The sequence below is a fragment of the Heterocephalus glaber genome, unplaced genomic scaffold, assembly GCF_053883595.1.
Source record: "Heterocephalus glaber isolate CG9 unplaced genomic scaffold, H.glaber_assembly_v1.0 deba00000281, whole genome shotgun sequence".
NCBI lineage: Eukaryota > Metazoa > Chordata > Mammalia > Rodentia > Bathyergidae > Heterocephalus > Heterocephalus glaber.
In genome coordinates, this window is record NW_028258139.1 from 24,343,409 (window position 1) to 24,366,227 (window position 22,819).

Below are 22,819 nucleotides of genomic sequence, written 5' to 3' on the forward strand. Positions count from 1 at the left end.
TATATTGTGTAATCATTTGGTTCCCTTAAAATTGATTAACCTGAAAAAAGAAAAGAATTCAGCAGTGAAGACATCAGGACCTGGGTTTTTCTTAGTTGGTAAGTTTTTAATTATGTTTTCAATTTCATTGATTGATGTTGGGTCATTTATAATTTTTAGGTCTTCTTGGTTCAACTTTGGTAATTCATGCATATCTAGGAATCTGTCCATTTCTTCTGTGTTTTCCATCTTATTGGCGTATAGGTTCTCGAAGTAGGTATTGATGATCCTCTCGATTTCTGCTGGGTCCATTGTAATTTCATCCTTTTCATTCCTAATTGCATGGATTTGGGCCATTTCGTTCCTTTTTCTGATAAGGTTGGCTAAGGGTTTGTCGATTTTGTTTATTCTTTTGAAGAACCAACTCTTGGCTTCATTAATTTTTTTGTATCGTTCTCTTAGTCTCCTTTGCATTGATTTCTGCACTGATCTTTATAATTTCCTCCCTTGTATGAGCTTTGGGTTTGTCCTGCTCTTTTTTTTCCTAGAAGCTTAAGGTTCAGCATCAAGTTGTTTAATTGGGCTTGCTCTGTTTTCCTAATACGAGTATTCACTGCTTTGAATTTCCCTCATAAGACTGCTTTCATTGAGTTCCATAGATTCCGATATGTTGTATTGTCATTGTCATTTAATTGAAGGAACTGTCTGATTTCTTTAATTTCCTCTGTGACCCATTAGTTATTCAGAACTGTGTTGTTCAATTTCCACATGTTTAGGAAATTTTTGTGGTTTCTTTTGCTATGGATCTCCAATTTCATCGCACTTTGGTCTGATAATATACAGGGGATAACTCAATTCCTTTGCACTTACTTAAACATGTTCTATGAGCCAATATGTGGTCTATTTTGGAGAACAACCCATGTGCAACTGAAAAGAACGTGTATTCTGATTTTGTGGGGTGGAACACTCTGTAAACATCTGTTAAGTTCATTTGTTCAAGAGTTCAGTTGAGTTCTAGTATTTCCTTACTTATTTTTTGTCTCTAGTTGATCTGTATGTTTGTGACAGTGGGGTATTGAGGTCCCCTACTACTATTGTATTAATGCATATATGACTTTTCATGTCCATTAGTATTTGCTTTATATAGTTGGTGCACTAGTGTTTGGTGCATAGATATTTATGATGGTCATCTCTTCCTCTTGGATTGTTCCCTTTATAAGGATGCAGCATCCTTCTTTGTCTCTCTTAATCAGTGTTGGTTTTAAATCCACTTGATCTGCAAAGAGGATAGCTACTCCTGGTTTTTTTCAGGTTCCCGTCTCATGGAGTATTGTTTTCCACCTTTTAACTTTCAATCTATGAGTTTCTTTTTGAATTAAGTGTGTTTCTTGTATGCAGCATATTGTTTGATTTTGCTTCTTGACCCATTCTGCCAGTCTATTTCTTTTGATTGGTGAACTGAGACCATTAATATTGATGGTTATAACTGATATGTATTGACTTATCATTGTCCTGACTTTTTCTTTTTATTGTGTTCTCCCCCTTTACATTTAATTTCTTGTTCTGCCCCATGAATTCACTCTGCTGTCCTTCCTGGGGTTGTAATCCTCATTGTCTGTACCTAGGATATTATCTAAAATTTTTTGGAGTGCTGGTTTGGTGTTCATGAAGTTCCTAAGGTGCTCTTTGTCATGAAAGTATCTTATTTCTCCATCAATTTTGAACGATAGAGACCGAGAATAGCAAAAGCAATTCTAGGCAACAGAGACATGGGAGGGAGTATCACAATCCCCAACTTGAAACTATACTACAAAGCTACTGTGAAAAAAACAGCATGGTACTGGCAAAGAAACAGACCTGAGGACCAGTGGAACAGATTAGAAGATGCAAAAACAACTCCAGACACACTCAGCCACCTCATCTTCAATAAACTAGCCAAGCACCCTCACTGGAGGAAAGATAGTGTCTTTAATAAATGCTGCTGGAAAAATTGGGTTTCAAGTTGCCAAAGATTAAACCTAGACCTATATCTCTCACCATGCAGTAAACTAAAATCTAAATGGATTAAAGATCTAAATATTAAAATAAAAACACTGAATTGGCTGGAACAGAGGTTAGGAAGAACTCCTGAAGACATTCATGTAGGAAAAGATTTTATGAACAAAACCTCAGTTGCTGTGAACTAGCACAAACAGTCAACAAGTGGGATCTTTTCTTACTAAAAAGCTTCTGGACAGCAAGAGAAACAACAAACAGTGTGAAGAGACAACCCACAATATGGGAAAAAATCTTCACCTGCTTTTCCTCAGATAAAGGTCTACTATCTCGAATCTATAAAGAAGTTTAAAAAATCAGACCTCCCAAATTTAAAGACCCAATCTGAAAATGGGCATCTGAAATGAACAGACACTTCTCAGACAAAGAAGTAGAAATAACAAATAAACATATGAAAAAGTGTTCAACATTACTGGCCATTCGAAAGATGCAAATGAAAACAATGCTGAGATTGCACCTCACCCCAGAAAGAATGGCTGCTATCATGAAATCAACCAATAACAAATGCTGGCGGGGCTGTGGGGAAAGAGGAACCCACTGCTGGTGGGAGTGTAGACTGGTGCAACCACTGTGCAAATCAGTATGGAGATACCTCAAAGAACTAGGACTGGAAGTCCCATTTGACCCAGCTATTCCCCTGCTGTGTATCTTCCCCAAAGAATTAAAAGAATCATACCACAGTGATATATGTGCACCCATGTTCATAGCAGCACAATTTGTAATAGCTAAAACTTGGAAGCAGCTCAAATGCCCATCAACTGGAGACTGGATAAAGAAAATGTGTTTTTTTTTATAAAATGGAGTACTACTCAGCCATAAAAAATGAGAAATTGGAGACATTTGTAGCTAAATGGGTCCATATTGAAGTAATAGTCTTAAGTGAAATAAACAGGACACACGTGTAAATACCGAATAGTTTCTCTGGTGTGAGAAACTGAAAGTGTAAACAAGAACTAAAAGGTATAATAGATAATGTGAAATAGAAAGAAAAGGGGCAAAGGGGAAGGAAATGGGAGGGGTAGGGGAAAGGAAAGAAGGGAATGGAATTAATATGAGAAAATGAAAAAATGGAAACAAAATCTTTGTAAATGGGGAGGAATGGAGGAGTTGAAGGGAGGGCAGGGGAAGGGAGAAAAAGAAGAACCAAGAGAGACTATGTAAAGGTGCAAATTTCCAATGATGAATGTCATTATACTGTATATCTAAACTGTAAAAAAAAAAAAAAAAAGACAATGTAATAACTATTGTCTGTATTGAAAATGGCTGCTTTTCTACCCACCCAAAAAAGAAAATAGACCAAAATTCTCATAGGAAAAAAGCTCCCAAAAAGTTAGGGGCCAGCGATTTAGTTCAGTGGCCCAGCACCTGCCTTTCAAGCGCAAGGTCCTGAGTTCAGTCCCCAGTACCAAAAAAAAAAAAAAAAAAAAAAAAAAAATTGAAAAGCCATTGACTTTTGCAATTACCTAGGTAGTTCTCTTTACACTTGAACAAATTTCCTTCATGATGATGAAAAAAGAAAAAGGAGTAATCATCTTAGACTTTCTCTAACACATAGTTAACTCCTCCTCCCCCCAGGTACCCTCCTCTTCCACCTCTTCCCCCTCTTCTGCTTCCTTCTTCTTCCTCAATTCTTGAAAAATATAAAGATCTAAATGGATGGACCTTGAGGCCATACTCTTAAGTGAAATAAATCAGGCACACGTGTAAATACCACACTGTTTCTCTAGTGTGAGAAACAGAAAGTGGATTTATGGACTAAAATGTATAATAGATATTGGGAAATGGGAAGAAAATCTTCAAACGGGAAGGGGAACAAGGGCGGAGGGAGGGAGAAAAGAAGGAAGGGACAAGAAAAAAAATGAAAATAGAAGGAGAAAATGGAAACAGCTTTTGTACATAGGGAGGGGCAGGAATGTGAGGGTGGAATAAAATAAAATTTATTTAATTGTTAAAAAAAAAAAAAGGAAAGGAAAACAACGTAAAAGCCACTCTTGCCATGCGACTTCTCTAGAAACAGCCAATAGCTGATTTGTTTACCTGGAGTTTGTGGCCTGGAATGTGAGGATGAAAACGCCTCCTCTCTGGACTTTGAAACAAACCCCTGCGGTCCAGTCAGACCGCGGCTGCTGGCCACCCGGGTACCACTCGCCAGCTCTGTAACCGTAGATGACTGCTTCACCTCTCGGACTCTGCCCTTCTGTGAATGGATCTAGTGGAACCAAGAACGGTTGTACTGGACTGCAGATTAAAACAGCACGGGCACAGGGGAACGCCGCTGGGGTGTGGAAACCTGTCTCCAGCTGCTTGTGAAGAGGCCAGCAGGGGCCACTGAGCCGCAGCCTCCTCAGGGTGGGAGACACAAAGGAGGGGATTCCAGCCGCTGCTGGGTCTGCCTCTCTGAACACAGTGCCACAGACACTTAACACAGGACAGTACACCAAACCTGCTTTGCTCTTGCACCCTTCATCTTAATATGTGTATTGCCACCTACCCTATTTCTCACTTTTAAAAATTCCTTAATTTATTTTTTACTTACTCTATTTAGCAAGGGTTTAATCACTTCTTTTATTTCTCTTCAAGTCTAGGCCTTGCTGCTTTCAGTTTTCAACACTTTTACTTCCTCCCTAATGTCTTAGTTTTTAAGAATTCTTTTCAAAAAAAAACTTTTTCCCCGTTCTCTTTTCTCTTACGTTTCATTCTTTTTTTTAAGGAATAATGTGAGTTCTACTTTTTTACCTTTTTATTAGTACATTTTTTGCAGTACATAATGATTACACTTGTTGTGAGAGTTTGTACATGAACATAATGTATCTTAAATATTTTTTCATCCCCTCCACCTTCTACCTCTCCCTCCAACTCTGTTCTCCTTCCCATTTGCAAAACTTTATTTGCATTTTTTTCTTCAATTCTTTTTTCATCCTTTTTCTCCTCCCTCCTACCCTCTCCCTTCATCTCTCGTTTCCCTTCCCATTTGAAAAAGATCTCCCTCCTTCTTACTATCTAGCTTTTATTTTCCTCTTTTAATACAACCACTATAAAGACCAGTATGGAGATCCCTGAACATTAAAAATAGAAATTCCATTTGACCCAGATATCCCCCTTCTAGGTATCTTCCACAAGAGTTAAAGTCATCATATTATAGTAATACACATATGCCTATGTTTATAGCAGCACAGTTTATACTAACTAAATCTTAGAAGCAACCTATATGCTCATTGATAGGTGAATGGATAAAGAAAATCTTTACTCTTCCATAAAGAAGGGTAAACTTGAAGCATTTGTAGAAAAGTGGATGCACCTAGGACCATAATGCCTAGAGAAATAGATCAGAAATGCAAGTTTAAATATCACATGCTCTTCTATGAGAAATCCAAAATATAAGTAAAGATTTTTAAGTCTTTCTGTTACCTTTTGAAAAGACTTTTTTAAGTCTATTATCTTTAGAAAAGTCTGAGTGTCCCCATTTTTTTTCCCCCATTTCTCAGGATGGTATCCTCCGACCCCAGAGCTGTTCCTGTAGGTTTTTCATTGTTCTCTCTCACTTGTTATGCTATGCCAGCTAAGCTCAGCAAGTCTCAAGTTTTTCTACTTTTTTCTAAGATTTTCATTTAAATTTGCTACTTACTGGGCCAGCCGGGGATTTAGCTCAGTGGTTCCACTGCCTGCCTTGCAAGCCAAAGACCTGAGTTTGATCCCCGGTAGCAAAAAAAAAAAATTTTGTTACTTATTGTTCTGTTAATTTTCAGACTTCCTTGTGTGCTATTTATAATTCCCTTTCCAACTCTGTAAGTACTATTTATAAGGCCAAGCAGGAAGTAAGGCCACAGAGCTGACAGCTGCCGGGAGAGCCCACAACCTGGCAGAGGGTGTTCTGTCCCCACCTGTCCTCCTGCTGGGTGCTATGGAGACTCCAGCTGATCCCTCACTCACTTCTTTGTCCCTTTATCATGAATTCTTAAAGAGTTTGTTTAATCTGGGCCAGGACTATTCCTCATGCTGCGTCTCATAAACCTGACCACATCACTTATCTGCTCAAGCCCTTCCAAGGGTCACTACAGTGACAGAGGGATGATGGAAACAATGATAACAACCAGGGCTATCTCCTCAGGGAAATGCACATCAAAACCACAATGAAATTTCTCCTCATTCCAATTGGGATGGAAATTACCAAAAACACAAATGATGACAAGTATTGCCGGATGTGGAGGAAAGGGAACACTTACACACTGTTGGCAGGAATAAAAATTAGTACAGCCATGATGGAAAACAGTAGGGAAGCTTCTCAGAAACTTAAAAATAGATCTATTAGATTACCCAGCAATCCTACAACTGCTGATATACCCAAATTAAATCAAAATTCTGAAGAAACTCACATGGTTTTTGCAGTATTATTCACAATAACTGAGACACGGAGTCAATCTAAGTGCCCATTAGTGAACTGATGGGTAAAGAATACTTGGTGTAGACACACAATGGAATAGTATTTAGCCATAAAAGGATAAAATTCTGCCATTTGCAAAAGCAACATGAAGCTGGACAAGATTTTGTTAAGCAAAATAAGGCAGACACTGAAAAACAAATACTATATAATCTAATAACAGTAATGCACTATATAATTCAAAATAACTAGAAGGGAGGCTTTTAAATATGTACTCTTACCACAAAGAAATGATAAATATTCAGGGTGCTAGATATGCTGATTATCGTGATTTGATTATTGCACAACACATTTTAAAACATTATCACCAAAATATGTACAATTATCATATATCAATCAAAAATATAATCTGGAAAACAAAACTAATGACTATAACCACAACAACAGTCAATATACACTGAGTAGTTATAAAGAGGTGAGGGTTAGGGTTAGGGTGAGAGCCTTTTGCTGACTGCTTTCTTCTATTATCCACCAACATTTTGAGGACAGCACTGCCATTGTAGAGGCAAGAAAAATTAAATGTCAGAAAAGTTAACTAACTAGGCCAAGTTCATATAACAAATAAGTGATATTGTTAGGAGACCGGGTTCTTAATTACTGGGCTAAACTACTAAACTCTGTACATAGTACAGCAAACCAGGCTAGTTAGTACCAGCTGCTTTAATAAGAGCAATGATTACCATGGTTATGCTGTAGGTAAATGGCAACAATGGGATTTAAGGCCCACTCTATCTGATTCCAGTGGTGAATCCCTAGCCACCCCTCCTCTATCTTTCCTGATAGTAAATACTGGATTTAAATATCCTTTGCTTAATCCAGTCTCTAAGAGATGATTGTTTCTGCTTGGGGAAGTCTCAGTTATGTGGAGGCTCTGCTGGAACCCAAGGTGGCCATAGGTTTTTGGACAATGACTGGAAACTTCTGGCTGCTCACTGCTAGTTGAATGTCGCTTAAATCTCTTACCTCAATGTCCTCAGTCTTGAAGGGGAATGTTAATTTAGAGCTAATAAACCTTGTATGTCAGACAGATAAATGTGCCTCTACGCAGACCTGAGCAGTGATCCAACCCAAATTTTCAAGGTAATAGAGAAGACAGATACAAAATGAAGGCCAAGCTTTGTTCTGCTTTTCATTACCTATTGGGTATCTGCAGGCCCAAGTGAAGAGTCACTATTTTTTGTTGTTGTTTTGTCTTGTTTTGGCCAAAGAAGCTTTCAAGTTCCTGACTGCCTCAGAAGAAAATGCAAATCATACTTTTAATGAGTAGCAGGTTAAGAGCCCTGGAGTTGGTTTGTCCTCTGTATCTACGGTGGTTTCTGAGTGTCTCATCAAGATGGCTCCTGCTTCTACCACTCTGAGATATGGCAAGCGCTGCAGTAGCTTTTTTTCTCTAAACTAATCTTTCCATGCAGTAAGAGTCATGTTCAGACCAAACACTGGAATTTAGCTTGCACTATCCGTGGGTGGGTTTCAGCCCTCTCTGAGCCTATCTTGTTCGTGTGCAGTTGGTTCCCTTCCCTCTAGGAGTGGTATTGGCATTCCAGAGTATTTCATACTTTTCTCTGCATTGCTTTTCTGTTTCTTCATGCTTTTTGGTTTTCCTGTCACCTCTTTCTTGATTCCCAGAACTCTCCTTCTCTTTCTGTCCTTGGAATATATTTTCTTCTAACTATTAACTCTTGTACCTCACACAGTCAAGCAGAAGGTACATCTGTTCATCCACCACCTTACCCAGAATCGCCCCGTGTCTTTCAAGTACACCCATTATCTGCTGGTAATGTATTCGACTTGCATTGCAAAGTACTCAAGCATTGTCCAGTACATATCTATTAAATTGTCTCCTTGTTTTCTGACTAGAACTGCATTTCCTCTGATTATCAAGGGTCTCCTTGAGGTCCTAGCCAAATCTCCCTTGGATCCCTCAAAGTCAGACCTCCTGCATTCAACTCCCTTCTCCTGCCGTCAGCTGTTTGACCTTAGACAAGTTACTTAACCTGTCTGACCGTAGGCTCCTTCCTTTGTAAAATAGAATTAAAGATTAAACAAGAACATTTAGCCAAAATATGTAGAAAGATACTCTGCATTTAATATGAACTCAATTAAACTATACTCACTAGTTTTAATCTCCTAGTTTCCATTTGTGCATCCTCCAAAGTTTATGAGGAAACATTTGTTCTTAAGACAAATCAGTATTCAAAATCAATAGAAGAAAATATTGAGAAATATCCAAATGTAATTTAAGCAATTTTGCAACACATCATTCCTTTATTTCCTTTCTAATTTCTAAATTAAAACTAACTCCAGGGACAGATCCAATAGTCACTTTTGCAGAGCTAATCTTTCCATACTCACAATAGCATCTGAAATGCTGCCTCAGAAGACCCAGAAATAAATAGAAGAAGAGTTTCCTGCCTGCTCAGAATGAAGCTAGCCTCTTCTAGCTTCAATAATTGGAGCAGCAGATTATGCTGATGCTCCCAGCACGAAGTGTTGCAGGAAAATATAGTGCACATTCTTGTAACACTAGAGAGCACTCACTTTAAGTGCAGAAGGGAGAAGACCCTGCCAGCCCCTCCTCCTAGGGACCAATGCCCTTCCCCACCTCTACCCTAGGGCATTGGTCCCATGAGCTGCTTGGCACTGAGCAGCAGTGGCTCTTTCTGCAATGGCAAAACATAAATCCTCCACTGAGTGCGGAGCTGACCCTGTGAATCCACCTAGTTCTGACCTGTATGGCATAAAGCAACAGTGCTCACGCTGCAGCTGCCACCCAGGAGGAAGGATGGGAGGCACCCAGCCTCGTGGAGAACCTTTCAACACCCATTGTTGGCACAGCAGCTGGGGAATATAGAAGAGACTCTTTTTATTCCATATGGATTTATGGAGGCTTCTTAGAGCAGATTAACAACTTTCTTCTTCCCAGTGATTATAAAACTGGACCAAAGTGCTAGGCAATGGGAACTCACTCATGTGGTGTCCAGTCAGAGAGATTCACCAAGTATGCATGCAGCTCTAGGATGCCAGGCCCCATGCTAAGAGAGGAAGCCACAAGGCACACAGTCTCTGCCTTTGAGAAATTCAGAATTTAAAAAGAATGGTGGGCAGATAGAAAGGAGATCAAAATTCAGTGATACCCATGATCTTCAAGTCACTTATATGAAGCACACATTCCCTTATGCAGCCTGGGTGTCCATTCTCACAGATTAACTTGAGGGCTTTCCAGATATAAATGTCTCAAGACCACCTCACCAGATACTTTGGCTTAGTGGGTCTGAGCATTTGCAGCTTTTAACCCTCCAGTTGATCCTCACGTGCAATCAGAATAATTAACTTGCTGGGTGTGTTAGTTACTTTCCTATCATTGGGGCAAAAGAGCAACAGCCACAACTTAATGAGGAGAGGTTTGTTTTGGCTCATGGTTTCAGAGAGTTCAGTTTATAGCCCGTTTCTGGTTCCAAGAAAGAAATGGCCTGGTGGAAGGTCCTGGTGGAAGAAAGCTACTCAACACATGGCAGCCAGGAAGCAAAGAGAGCAGGAAGAGCCAAAAAGAGAGGGATAACCTTCAAGGAGATGTCCTCGTTGGCCCATTTCCTCCAACTAAGCACTACCTCTCAACAGCATATTCAGCTATGAACACATCCATGGATTAATCCATTGATGAATGTAGAGACCCTATGAATCAGTTACCCTTGCAAACCTCACCTCTCAACATAAGAGACTTTGGGAAAATATTTTAGATTTAAACCATCACCCTAGAATCTTCTTTGTCTCCCCTCTTTTTCTTAATAGTCCACAAATAAATTCATCCATGAGTTCTACTATCTCTTCCTTTGAAATATATTCAAGTTTCAGTCCTTTATCACCACCTCCACAATTGTCTCCTTGGTCCTTTGGCAAAGATTTCTAGCTCATCTCTCAGGCTCCATCCGTCCACTCTGCAGTCTGTTCTCATCACACCAGCCAACATGATTGTGAAAATGTAAATGATAGGTCACAGTTCTCCAGTTGTCAGAACCCACAGGTTCTTCTCATGTCACTGAAAGAAAAGCCAATGTTTTTATCATGGCCTCCAAATCCTTCATGGTTTCTTCCTTTATGATCGTTCAGAGCTCACCTCATGACTTCTTCATTTTTTCCACATCTTTGATCAACTATCTTTTCATTAAGGGACTTTTCTGCAATTATATCCCATCCCTCCTCCTTCTATCTTACTATTTTTTATCTTCCTTACACTGCTGTATTTTCTCAATAGCATTAACCACACACACATTCCACTACCACCGCTATGTATTAAGTATTCCTCGGTTCACTTGTTTACTGCCCATCTACCACCTCTCAAATGAGAGCAGGACTCTATCTGCTTTGCATGTTACTAGTTTGACACATGGAACTTGTTCCACAAATAATTGTGAATGAATAATTAATAGATGTGAGAGGTTAGGAAAGATTCTAGGATATAGTTTACAAATACATATATTAGAAAAAATACTGATCAACAAATATTTTTTATGTGCTACTGGAAGCCATACTATGTTATCCTTAGCATATCACCTCTGGGTATGAGGTGGCTTACAGAGAGAGGGAGACAGCAAGGATCTAGATAGACCTGTAGGTTGGAGGTATTACAAAATACAGCCCAGGACAGTCGTAACAATATCCAGTTATTCCTTCTTGGAAACACATATCTGCAACTGCCACAATGAAATAGTGCTTCATCACGTTTTTTAAAAGTAGCAATAATAATTGAATATTTTGGGTATTCTTAGATACTGGTTTGATAATAAAACACAAAATCATATTTGACATGTTATTTATGAGATCAATTCCTGACCAAGAAGCAAGAGTTTATGGGTGGATAATCTGATTCTGGACTTTATTCTTCTCTCGTGGTAGTGGGCCTCAGTTTTTGTTCTCCTGGCTCTGTTTGGAACACTCTGCTCTATTTCTCAGACTCTCGGTCACCTCTTTTGGAAGCTTCAGATGCTTCTAGGAAGAAAGAGGTGGTGGTGTGAGGCTCACCTGCCTGAGTGTTCTTCTACAACTTGAGTTCACCTGAGTAACTTATTCTTATTTCAAAACACACATATTTACACATATGAAGGTACATATACATGCAAACACATGTATAAGTATATTTCCTCATATTTTGTACTAGAAATAGCTCTATCTTTTTTTCACATCATGTAGTTTCACGTTTTTCTAGCTGGCACTCATCTGTCTTTACTGTTGTTGAGGAAATTCTTTGATGTTTTATCTTATCATTGCTCCTGTAAGATCATTGTTTTATCATCTTATAAATGATGATCAGTGGGGCATAGGAAAGCAATTCATTAATGTGTTCATTCATCAAGTAGCACTTAAGTGCAGAGAAATTCATAAACACAAGGCTGAGCACTTATCATCTACTATGCAAGATACCAGGTTTCAATTGGTAGCTAAGACAAACATCAACTCAGTATAGGCAGAGCTAAAGATCAAGTATGACTGACACACATCCACCCAGCAAGCAAGCAGAAAAATATATAATCACAACTTGTGATAAATCTACAGGGTGCAAAAATAAAAGAGCGTAGGGAAACCTTACTTTGATAAAGTGACTGGGGCATCTCTGTGAAAACTATGATAAAGTCAAGAACAGGATGGCCAGAGGAGTCGGGAAACCAAGAATTATGGGGAAGGATGTTCTGAGGCAGAGGGAACAGCATTTGAGTGGTTCAGAGATGGGAAATCCCTAATTAGAGGAATAGAGAGTAAGCAAGATTGGTTGACACAAAATGCGGGGTTGGGGGAGGGATACAAAATGAGCTTGAAGGGGATCAAGCAGGCTTTACTGGCATGATGGGGAATTGATGGATTTTGTACTCTTTTTTTAGTAATAAATTTATCTATCCATTTAAAACTTGTACATTTTAGTAAGTGCTACATACACATATAAAGTACAACAGGCAGTCATTGTATACCAAGACTTGGTTCTGTTCTTAGAATCATCCAGTACCTTAATGAGTGTGTGCATTGAAGTGACAGCAAATGTTGGCCCTTTGCTTCCCCCAATATACTCTTAAATTGTAGATTTATAAGTGAACCAATCTTCTTTATAGCTATATAGATTACTTCCAATAATGTAGGCAATACTATGATCTCTTTTGATTTTTGCACATGGGTGGTTATATTAACAAATTAAGTCCACAGAAGTGGAGATACTGGGCTAATGGAAAGAAATCCCACCAATTTTACAGATATTGCCAAATTCATATGTTTTCCAACTAGGTAGGAGAGTGACTACTTCTCTTGCAACCTAGCCAGAATAGAATCTTATTAAATGTTCAATCATCGACAATTTGTTGAGTAAAAAGTGGCATTATATGTTATCCTACATATCCATACATATATTATTAAACTTTGCTTGTTTTTAAACATTATATCATGGGAATCAAACATTCTTTCTCAGCATTATTTCTTCTACATTTACCCATCTTGATCCATGCACTGATAATTAATTCATTTTCACTGTTAGGTAGGGTGTGTTTTAATACATCACAAAATATCTATCCATTCTAATATTGATGGACTTTCAGATTATTTCTGCTCTAAGCCCAAGTGGAAAACACTCTCTGAACACCTTGGTCCTGTTTTCCTGAGATGGCTCTGGGTTGTGAAATGTGAAGGTGCAGCTGGAGGGGTGTGCAAATAAAACTTTTGTGTGTGAAGCCAGTGTAGGGTGCAAAAATGCACATTCCCACCAGTACCCTTTCTAACTTGACAGTGTTCCCCTTCTGCTTTTTCTTTTTATGGCCAACCTAGTAAGTGGAATACTGTCTCCCATTGTGAGTATTAACTTACAATTTCTAGTTTTACTAATAATGTTGCACTTATTTTCATATTGCTATCTTCTCATCATTGAAGCACATGTTTAAGTCTTTTCCTCTTGTTTATTACCTTTTTGTGTGTGTGTACTGGGGCTCGAACTCAGGACCTTGCGCTTGCAAGGCAGGCAGAGGAATCACTGAGCTAAATCCCCGGCCCTTCCTCCTGTTTTATATAGCACTAAATAATTTCCTGTATATTTATGTAAATTCACACTATGCACTGAAAACTAATTCTTTGTTGGTTATAAGTGTCACAAATAACTTTTCTGAAAAGTAAACTTTTCTGATAACTTTGTTGAGTAGGGATTTTTTCCCATTTTATTTATGAGGTCTTTTGGTGGAATAGCAATTCTTAATTTTAACTTAATAAATGTATCCACCTATACCTTTTATTTGCTTCTACTCTCTGTGTTTTCTCTTAATAACCTATTAACATAATAAAAATATTCTAGATTTCTTATAAAATTTTACACTTTTGTCTGTCATATTTAGGACTTTAAACCACCAGCAGTATATTTCTGTTTATGGAATTAGGCAGGAATTTGCTTTTATTTTACTTTTCTAAGTGAGTAACAGATTTTTGTAATACACTTTGTTGAAAAGTCATCTTTTCTCCTTAATGCTACAGAACTCATTTGTAAGGTTTGTACGCTTATGTTTCTGGGCTCTCCAATCACATCCACAGGTCAACTTGTACAGGATATCATACAAATATTATAGTGCCTTGATTGGTACAGTGTTATAATAAGTCCATCTCTGTTACTGCATGTATGACCATTTTCTTCTCTTTTAGGGATAACTTGTATAATTTTGTCCCTTTGCCTTCTATATGAATTTTAAAACCATTTTGAATTCTACTATGGAGAAAATGTCTACTGAGATTTGAGATCTCACTATATTTCTTCCCTGTCCATAACATGATATATAATGGCTCGTTTATTTAGTTCCTCTTTGATTACTTAATTAAATTTCATTATTTTCACAATTTAAAATTTGCATGTATATTCATAGACAAATTTCTAGCTATCTCATGATTTGATAATACAATGTGATATATTCATATACATATAAATGAAAGTTCATTTTCTACCTGTGGGTCCATGGGAGTGTAGGAATGCAATTAACATTTTACTTTTATTCAGCATCTTTACTAAACTGTTACTCATTTTAACAATTTTTCCGTAGAGACTTTGGAATTTTCCACATGGATAATCATTTCATCTGCAAATGACAGTGTAATTTTTTCATTCCAAACGTTACCACATTTATTTTTGTGGTTTTTGTCCTGGACTTGAGAATAATGTTGAATGCATTTGCTGATATCTGGCATCCTAGTCTTTAAGCAAATGCTTTCAACCTCTTACCAATGAACAGTATGCTTGTTTTAAGTGTTTTAGGTTATGTTTCTACAGATTCCCATATAGTAATTAAGAAAGTTGACTTCTATTCTCAGAAGTTTTTCAATTGAAAGATACTGGATTCTATCAATATTTTCCCTTAGATAATCAGATTATTATATTTTTAAAACCATAAATATGGTGAATTATATCAGTTGATTTGATAATGTTAAACTACCTCAAATTCCTAAAAAAATTCAATATAGTAAAGTTGAATTATCTTTTATATATAGATGGATTTAATTTGTTATTATTATACATAATAATGTCCCTCCATCATAATGAGTGAGATGTATCTCTTATTTACTTTGTATTTTTTATTTTATTTTATTTATTTATTTATTTATTTTGTACCGTAGATCGAACTCGGGTCCTTGCGCTTGCGCAGCAGGCGGCGAAACCACTGAGCTAAATCCCTGGCCCCACTTATTTACTTTTTGAAACCAACTATCTTAGTTTTAATAGCAAGGTTATAGTGCTAGCAATATAAACTGAGTTGGGAGTGTTCTCTATTTTCTATTCTCTAGAAGAAATAAAAGACTTAAATGATTTGTTCCACAACTGTTATAGAGAATTCTGATGAAGCCATTGGGGCCTGTTGCTTCTCTTGTAGAGAGATTTTTAATTATTATTACACTTTTTTAATTCTCCTCCTTTCTTCTTGAGTCAGCTTTGGTAAAGATATATTTTCAGAAATGTCTCAATTCAATTAACATCTTATTAACATCAAAATTCATAGTACACTTTTATTATTTATTGGGTTTTTTTAATATCTTTATTTGTCCTATTTTCTCTTAATTTGATAATTTGCACTTTTTTGTTCATTAATCTTATAAGAAGCATTTGTTTTATTAGTCTTTTCAGAGAACAAACTATAAACTTTACTGACTTCATCATTATTTGCTTTTTAATTTTATTATCTGCTGCTCTTATTTTATTATTTTTTCTGTTACACATTTTGCACTTACTGTGTTTTTTTGTTTTGTTTTGTTTTGTTTTGTTGGTTTTGCTAAATCCTTTAGCTGAATGGATAGTACATTAATTCTTACCTTCTTTTTTTCAAATGAAGCAATTATCACTATAAATTTCTCTGAAGGACTACTAAGCTTTGTTCTATGGTATTTTCATTATTCTTTGGCTATACAAGTTTTCCATTATGATATATCCTAAGATCCATCAGTTATTTGGAAAACTTTTTAGTTGTTAAATACGTGGTGTTTTTTCTAGCTATCTTTTTGCAATGCTTTGTAACTTGATGACATTGTAATCATTGACCATGTTTATTTACATGATACTAGTTCTTCGAAATTTACTGGGTTAGCTTCAGGTCTTATTATAAGATACTCTTTATAATTTTCTTTTTCTTTTTTTTTTTTTTTTTTGGTACCAGGGATCAAACTCGGGTCCTTGGGGGTGAAACCATTGAGCTAAATCCCCAGCCCTTATAATTTTCAATATATGCCTAAGGATAATTTTTATAATCTAGTTCTTGGGTAACAGGTTCCATTTTAAGGTTATTAGTTGCAGAAACTATTAAATTGTCTCTTTGAGTTTTAACTGCTTGAATATTAACTGCTAAACATTGTGTTAAATAGCTCATGATGGTATTAGACATAACTAATTACATATATTTACATTATATTCTGTATTGTGTTTTTATGTTGTTAAATGTGTTCAAGTTCAGAATTTTTATTTTCCCGATAAATGTTTTATTATTATATAGTGACCCTATTTCTCTCTGGTAATGTTTACTTCTTTAGCCTGGAATTTATACCAAAAAAAATTTATTTTGTTTTTGTTAGGTATTTCAGAGCCCCCACAGAGCAAGCCCCCTCCTCTCCTTTCCCTTTACCCCACTCTGGCCACAAGGAACAGGGAACTTCTGCATAGCTAAGGCATGACCTCCCTTTGTTAGTGACTTTCTGCCTAGTTAAGGTCTTTCTGCCCCACCGGTTTCTTAGTCAGATATTCTAGTGAGATGTGGCTTCCCAAAAGCAGTGACTCCCTCCCCCCCAACACGGAAACCTACTGTTACATACCCCAGCCCCAATCCCCCACCCCCACCGATGGACTGGTGCTCTCCCACCTGCAAGATCCCTATATAAGCTTCCAGCTCAGCCCATACAGCTGCTGGTCTCCATTCTGTGAGTCAGCCTGCCCGGCAGGCTGCAGACTGCTGCCCCAATAAAGCTTACTTGAATGTCCATGTGTGCCCCCATCTTTGGCGACCTTTCAGTTTTGACTTTCACACTTCTTATAGTAGTATATTTTAGGATATCTCTTACAGATAACATACAGATTTTTTTAGATTATTTCTTTATATAAAATCTGAAAATCATTATAGTAACTGGAGAATAGGTGCCCTGAATGTTAAGATCTTTCTCTGGCTGTTGTCAAAATTCTCTTTGCCGCCTAGCATTCAACTATGATGTGCACAGACACAATATTGTTCAAATTTAGCCTGTGTAGAGTTGCCTGAACTTGAATCTGTAACTGGGTGCTTCTGTAAAGCCTGCAAAACTATTATTTCTTCAAATTACTTTGCCCCACTCACTTTTTTTTTCATTCTGAGAATCCAATTATGTGTAGGTTAGATCCTTTATTGTTGTTACACAGATCACCAAAACCTTTGTAAAATCTTTTTTCTTCAGAAGGACCATCTTCTATTGATATATCTGCAAGTTTACTGACTCTTTAACCTGTCATCTACATTTACCTATTATATCATCTAGTGAAGGTTTTCATTTCAAATAGTTTTTTTCAGTTTTAGGATTTTCTGTGCGTGTGTGTGTGTGTGTGTGTGTGTGTGTGTGTGTGTGATTTCTAGTTCTCTGCTTATTTCCTACCTTTTCCTTCACTATTTGTATACCTACCTTTATGTCACTGAGAAGTTGTAAGAGCTAATATAATTTTTGTCTGCTAATTGTAGCATCTGGGTCAGATCAGAATAAATGTCTATTGCTAATCTTTTCTCTTGGAAATGAGTCACATTTTAATGTTTATGTCATATGATTTTGAATATGTTCAGGACATTGTGAACACTATGTAGTAAAATTCTGAATAATTTTACATTTCTCTGGGAAAGGTAACTTTTGTTTCATTTTGTTTTGTTTCAGCAAGTGACTAAATTAGCATCAAATGAAAATCCTTGCTTTTAGACTGCAGTTCAAATCTCAGTTCAGTTGTTGTTTTTTAATCTACAACTCATTGCTTGCTGTCTGCCCAGCACATGTGTGGTTCAAGGAAGAGTTTACGTAAGAATTTTGGGCTCCCCCCATTGGTTATCTTCCTTTTAGGATTCTCTTCTCCCTATCCAACAACTATAGAAGTTCTTTGCTTCTTTTATGCACCTGAGATTTCCTTTGGGTGTTAGCTAGCCCACATTGCACCCAGACTGACATGCCCTCAGGCTAAAGCCATATAAATAAAGACATTCAGTCTACCCCGCCTTTCTTCCACATGTTAATTCCCTTCTACAATATGCCTATTTTTCTTCACAGGAGTACGTACACTTTGAAAGGGGGCAAAGGTGAAAGTACAAAGCCTAATTTAAGAGTTTAGCAAGGATTTTGATGCCTACTAATAAAATCATGGAAATGGAGCTAAAAAGAAGTAGAGAAATGTGATACGTTTTCTTGAGTTAGAAACAAGACAAGGGTTCTACCCAAGAGGGCACAAGAGGGCTAAAATCAAAACACAGTGGCACCACTCAGTGAATAACTTTTCTGTTTCCTGTTGGTTCCTCCCTCCTCCTCCTACCTGATCTGCAGCTTACTAAGGGCCCAAATCTTCAGTTAGTAAAAGAGGAAGGTGAGGTAGTAAGGAAAAGAAAATAAGCCAACTAGGCCTCTGCCCTTCTTACCTAAGATTTCTAGCCCAGTGACATCCCTCAGTCGGGGGAGAAAGAAACTACTTGGGCACAATACTCAAGAGAGGCCTCTGTAGCCAGGCATGGTGGTGAATACCTGGAATCCCAGCATTCTGGAAAGCTGAGGCAGAAGGATACCAAGTTCCAGACAAACCTGGGCAACTTAGCAAGATTGCATCTCAAAATAAAAATGGCTGAGAATGTAGCTCAGTGCAAAAGCACTGGGTTCAATCTCCAATAAAAGAGAGAGAGAGAGAGAAAGAGAGAATGAGGAAAGAAGGAAGGAAGGTAGGTAGGAAGGTGCAAGGGAGGGAGGGGAGAAAGAAGAAGGGAAGAAGGAAGGAAAAAAGAGGCAGTCCTCTTTAAGGGGATAACATTTGACTGAAGAAATGATCAAAGGGCACAGGTTCACTAATGTGCTAAAAAAAAATTGGATTAATATACTAAGATTCACTCTTGAAATTGTTATTGATCTCTTTTCCCCCAAGCTGCTCTTGTCTTAACCAGCTGACCAGGCTGTTTGAATTCTCCCTTAGGTTGTGGCCCAGGCAGTGCTCTTCATGTGCATGAACACGGCTGGAATCTTCATCAGTTACCTGTCTGACCGGGCCCAGCGCCAAGCCTTCCTGGAGACGCGGAGGTGTGTAGAAGCTAGGTTGCGCCTGGAGACCGAGAACCAAAGACAGGTATGAACTGAAAGACAGTGGGTCTCGGTCATCACCAAATCACTCTCTGAGATTTTTCTTTCTCCCAAACACATTCTGACTCACAAGGGTCCTCTCAAAGTTTGTGTCATAGGGATCCAGAATCTAAACTAGTTATGTTAGACTTAAAGATCAAAGTAGGTTGGTCTTATTCTCCACACTCCTTAATTGTTCTTAAAATGAAAATAAAATGATCATAGTAACAAAATGGTTTTCTGACACCTTTGACTAACATCTGTTTTGTGGCCATGTCACAGTTCTTAAAAATCATCGAAGATCTTATCTTTGACCCTCCTTCTTTGAAAATATAAACTATTATTTCAGATAAAACTAATTCTCTTTTCCCTATGTCAAAGTACATTTTTCAGATCATTTTCTTTACTAGTACAGGTTTGTAATACATCACGTTTACATTCCTTGTGTGGAGTTGGTACAAGTACATAACACATCTCAATTCCTTTTTTCGTCTCCTTCTGCCTCCCCTTCCTCCATCTCTTCATGTCCTTCCTCTTTTAGAAAGGTTTATCTCCCTACTTCTTATTATTTACCTTTTATTTTTCTCTTTACTTATACTTTGGGTTTCTCATATAAGAGACATTATGTGATATCAGATAAAAATTTTCACTCCATAGGAATTTAAATTATATGGTAAACTCATAGAAGAGTCATATACATGTCTAATCCTTAATACTTCATCCTGGTTTTCAGAACAGATACTTCACAAAATAAATTTCATGGATTTGATACCAGTCTCAGAGGAAGGGATATAGTAGACAAAGCAGATTAGAATGAGTTCCTGTCTGAACAGATTGAAATGAAGTAAGATCTTGGACATACTAATTTAGGAGGTATTATACAGAACTAAAAATAGCTTTGGTCTCAACTGCTGTGTTTCTCCAAAATAAAATTAGCTTCCAAAGAATAAAGATTTGTTCCTACTAAAGCTATTTGCATGTTCAAAACTCCATGCACACCATTCCTTCTGAAAATAATTTGTTAAAGAGGAATATCAGTAATGTGTTCGAAATTGGTTTTAGAATAACATAGTCTCCTGAGTTTATATGCTCTTAGGAAATCTATGTATAATAAATATGTTATTTTCTACCATACTTAAGCTCTATTTCTTAAAGTTATGTCCTTGATTGATGTACTATAATGCATTTTATTGTAAACTTTATGCAATAATACTTTGAGACATGAGAGAGGAGTTATTAACTCAACATGTTCTTAATGATTAACTTGATCAAATCATCAGTAAAACATGGGTCTTTGAAGTGAGTGGACCCAGGTCTGTGTGATAATGGCTAAGGCACACGGATCAGGTGCAGCTTTCCAAGACTCACCTTCCACCACTGCATGCATCATCAAGGGCACAGAGGAGACCATGGAACCTGCCATTCCTGTATCTGAATCACAGGACTCAGAACAGGGAATTTTTATATTAATGCCTAAAGCAATTATGGAACCCTTTTATTCATAGTTTTATCATGGTTTCTATGAATAACTCTTAGAACAAAAACTTCACGAAAGAAAGCATTTTGTATAATAAACAAAAGTATCTTCAAGGACTGTGGATTATGTTCCTCTCCAAAGCAGAGCAGTTGCCAGACAGGTACGTCACTCTTTCCACGAGACTTGTGCCAATTCAGAGAATGCTGCCATATTAATAATTTATTCACTGCTCTTGATACTGCATCACAACAAGAGCTGAACTGTGAGTGGGTTCTCTGGGATACCTCTCATACAGTGTTTGTGAAATATTAGAGAAACTGAACATTATTGCTGTATCATGTCTGTAAGACTTTCTTCTCTTTTCATGCTTCAAATTCAGCATTATGGAATCACTTTGATCTAGTAATCTAACATGGTTGAGAGATCATCCATTATCCTTCCTAGTATTAATTTTTTGCAACTTGGTAGAGGAAATAATGAAATAATAATATATACTATAGTAATAATAATATAAAGCTGACAACAAGAGACAATTCAGATGTAGTAAAAAGACCAACAGAATTTGTATCATGGCTTTATTAACTTAAAATTGAGCCACTTAAATCTCAGCTATAGGTTTCTTGTTCATACATACAGCAGTATCTTTATCATTATATTTTCTCAAATGAGATATGTATGTAAACAATGCAAAATTAAAAATTAGCCTCATTGTCTTCATGGATGAAATATATGAAAGGACTCATTGGTGGTAAAGAAGTCTTTTTTCTGAGTATTAAGGAAAATATGTTGTGGGATTCTTGTAATCCCATGTTCACAGTTATGATCAAGTACTCCTGGGTTACTGACAACCCCTGGTTCCCCTAGTACCTGAAATAGCTAACTCTGTATCATTTGGTGCTTAAGTTACTTTCCATTGTCATTTGATCTCTGATGCAGGTTTCCATTATCCCTGGGAACTTTCTCAGTGGTAGACAGGCAGTGTAGTCTACCAGAAAAGACACCAACTTTCAAACAAGACTTCCTTAGATTTGGAATCTTTGCTTAGTTATTATTTTAGTGAGCTTAAGCAAACTCCAAGTCTTCATTTCTCCATCCACAGGAAGGGGATAATAATGCTTTGCCTAAAACATCTCCTTAACAGTTAGAAATATTGTGTGCAATGCCCTTGCAACTCTGTGAGGAGTTTCTATTGGCATTACTGTGCATAATTATTTATGAGTCAGAGAATATAGAATATAGCTCAGTTCCATGAAGAAACATTGGAGAAAATGTTATGAATTGGCTTATTTCAGTTGAAATGTCCTAGAGGTGTTTATATGGAGGTAGACCAGAATGGTGTTTCTCCTTAGCTATACAGCAACTAGGCTCCATCCGGATCTTTTAAAGTATTATGTCTTTGATAAATAGATCCCCACTTACCTCTTATCAAAGCTAAGTACAATGCCATGTCAGTCATTTTCATTGCTGGGACTAGGTACCTGACATTTACAACATAAAAGAGCCAGGATTCATTTGGTTCGTGGTTTCTGAGGTTTCAGTCCATGGTCAGCTGGCTCCAGGGCAGAAATGGTATGGTGGTGGGGCCTGGCAGAGTAACAGAGGAAAAGGCTGGAGACAAGTATATACTCTTCTTCCAGGTCATGTCCCAGTGACTCACCTTTTCTACCCAGGCCCCATTTCCTAGCAGGACATTCCACTATGAACTCATCAACTGGTTAACCTATTGATGAGTATAGCACCCGCATGATCAATCAGCTTCCAAAACTTTCACATCTGAACAGAAGAGTTGTTTTGTGGCCATTTTAGATCCAAACTATAACAAATGCCATTACTGTTAATAGTTCTACACCCTGTGAAGGATATAGAAAGGGTGCTTTTTCCTTCAGTAATTATCTCAAACAGTACTCAGAGCATTTTTGCAATTAGAAATGCAGAATCTAAGAGGATGTATGCCACATATATGACCAAATTTTGTAGGATTTTTCAAGCACTGAATTTATCTCATGGTAGAATATAAAGGAAATATTTAAGTAATTAGTTGAACGTTGAATTGATTTATT

The 22,819-nt window shown here is 37.3% G+C and overlaps 1 protein-coding gene across 3 annotated transcripts in view; it reads left to right on the forward strand.

The window, feature by feature from the left end:
* Positions 1 to 22,819, forward strand: part of Adcy8 (adenylate cyclase 8) — a 242,596-nt gene that overhangs the window by 37,390 nt on the left and 182,387 nt on the right. For all 3 annotated transcript variants that reach the window (XM_087187765.1, XM_004837939.3, XM_013069604.3), the window contains exon 2: positions 19,140 to 19,289. In XM_087187765.1, coding sequence (XP_087043891.1) covers positions 19,140 to 19,289 — 150 coding nt within the window. The remainder of the gene's footprint in view (positions 1 to 19,139; positions 19,290 to 22,819) is intronic.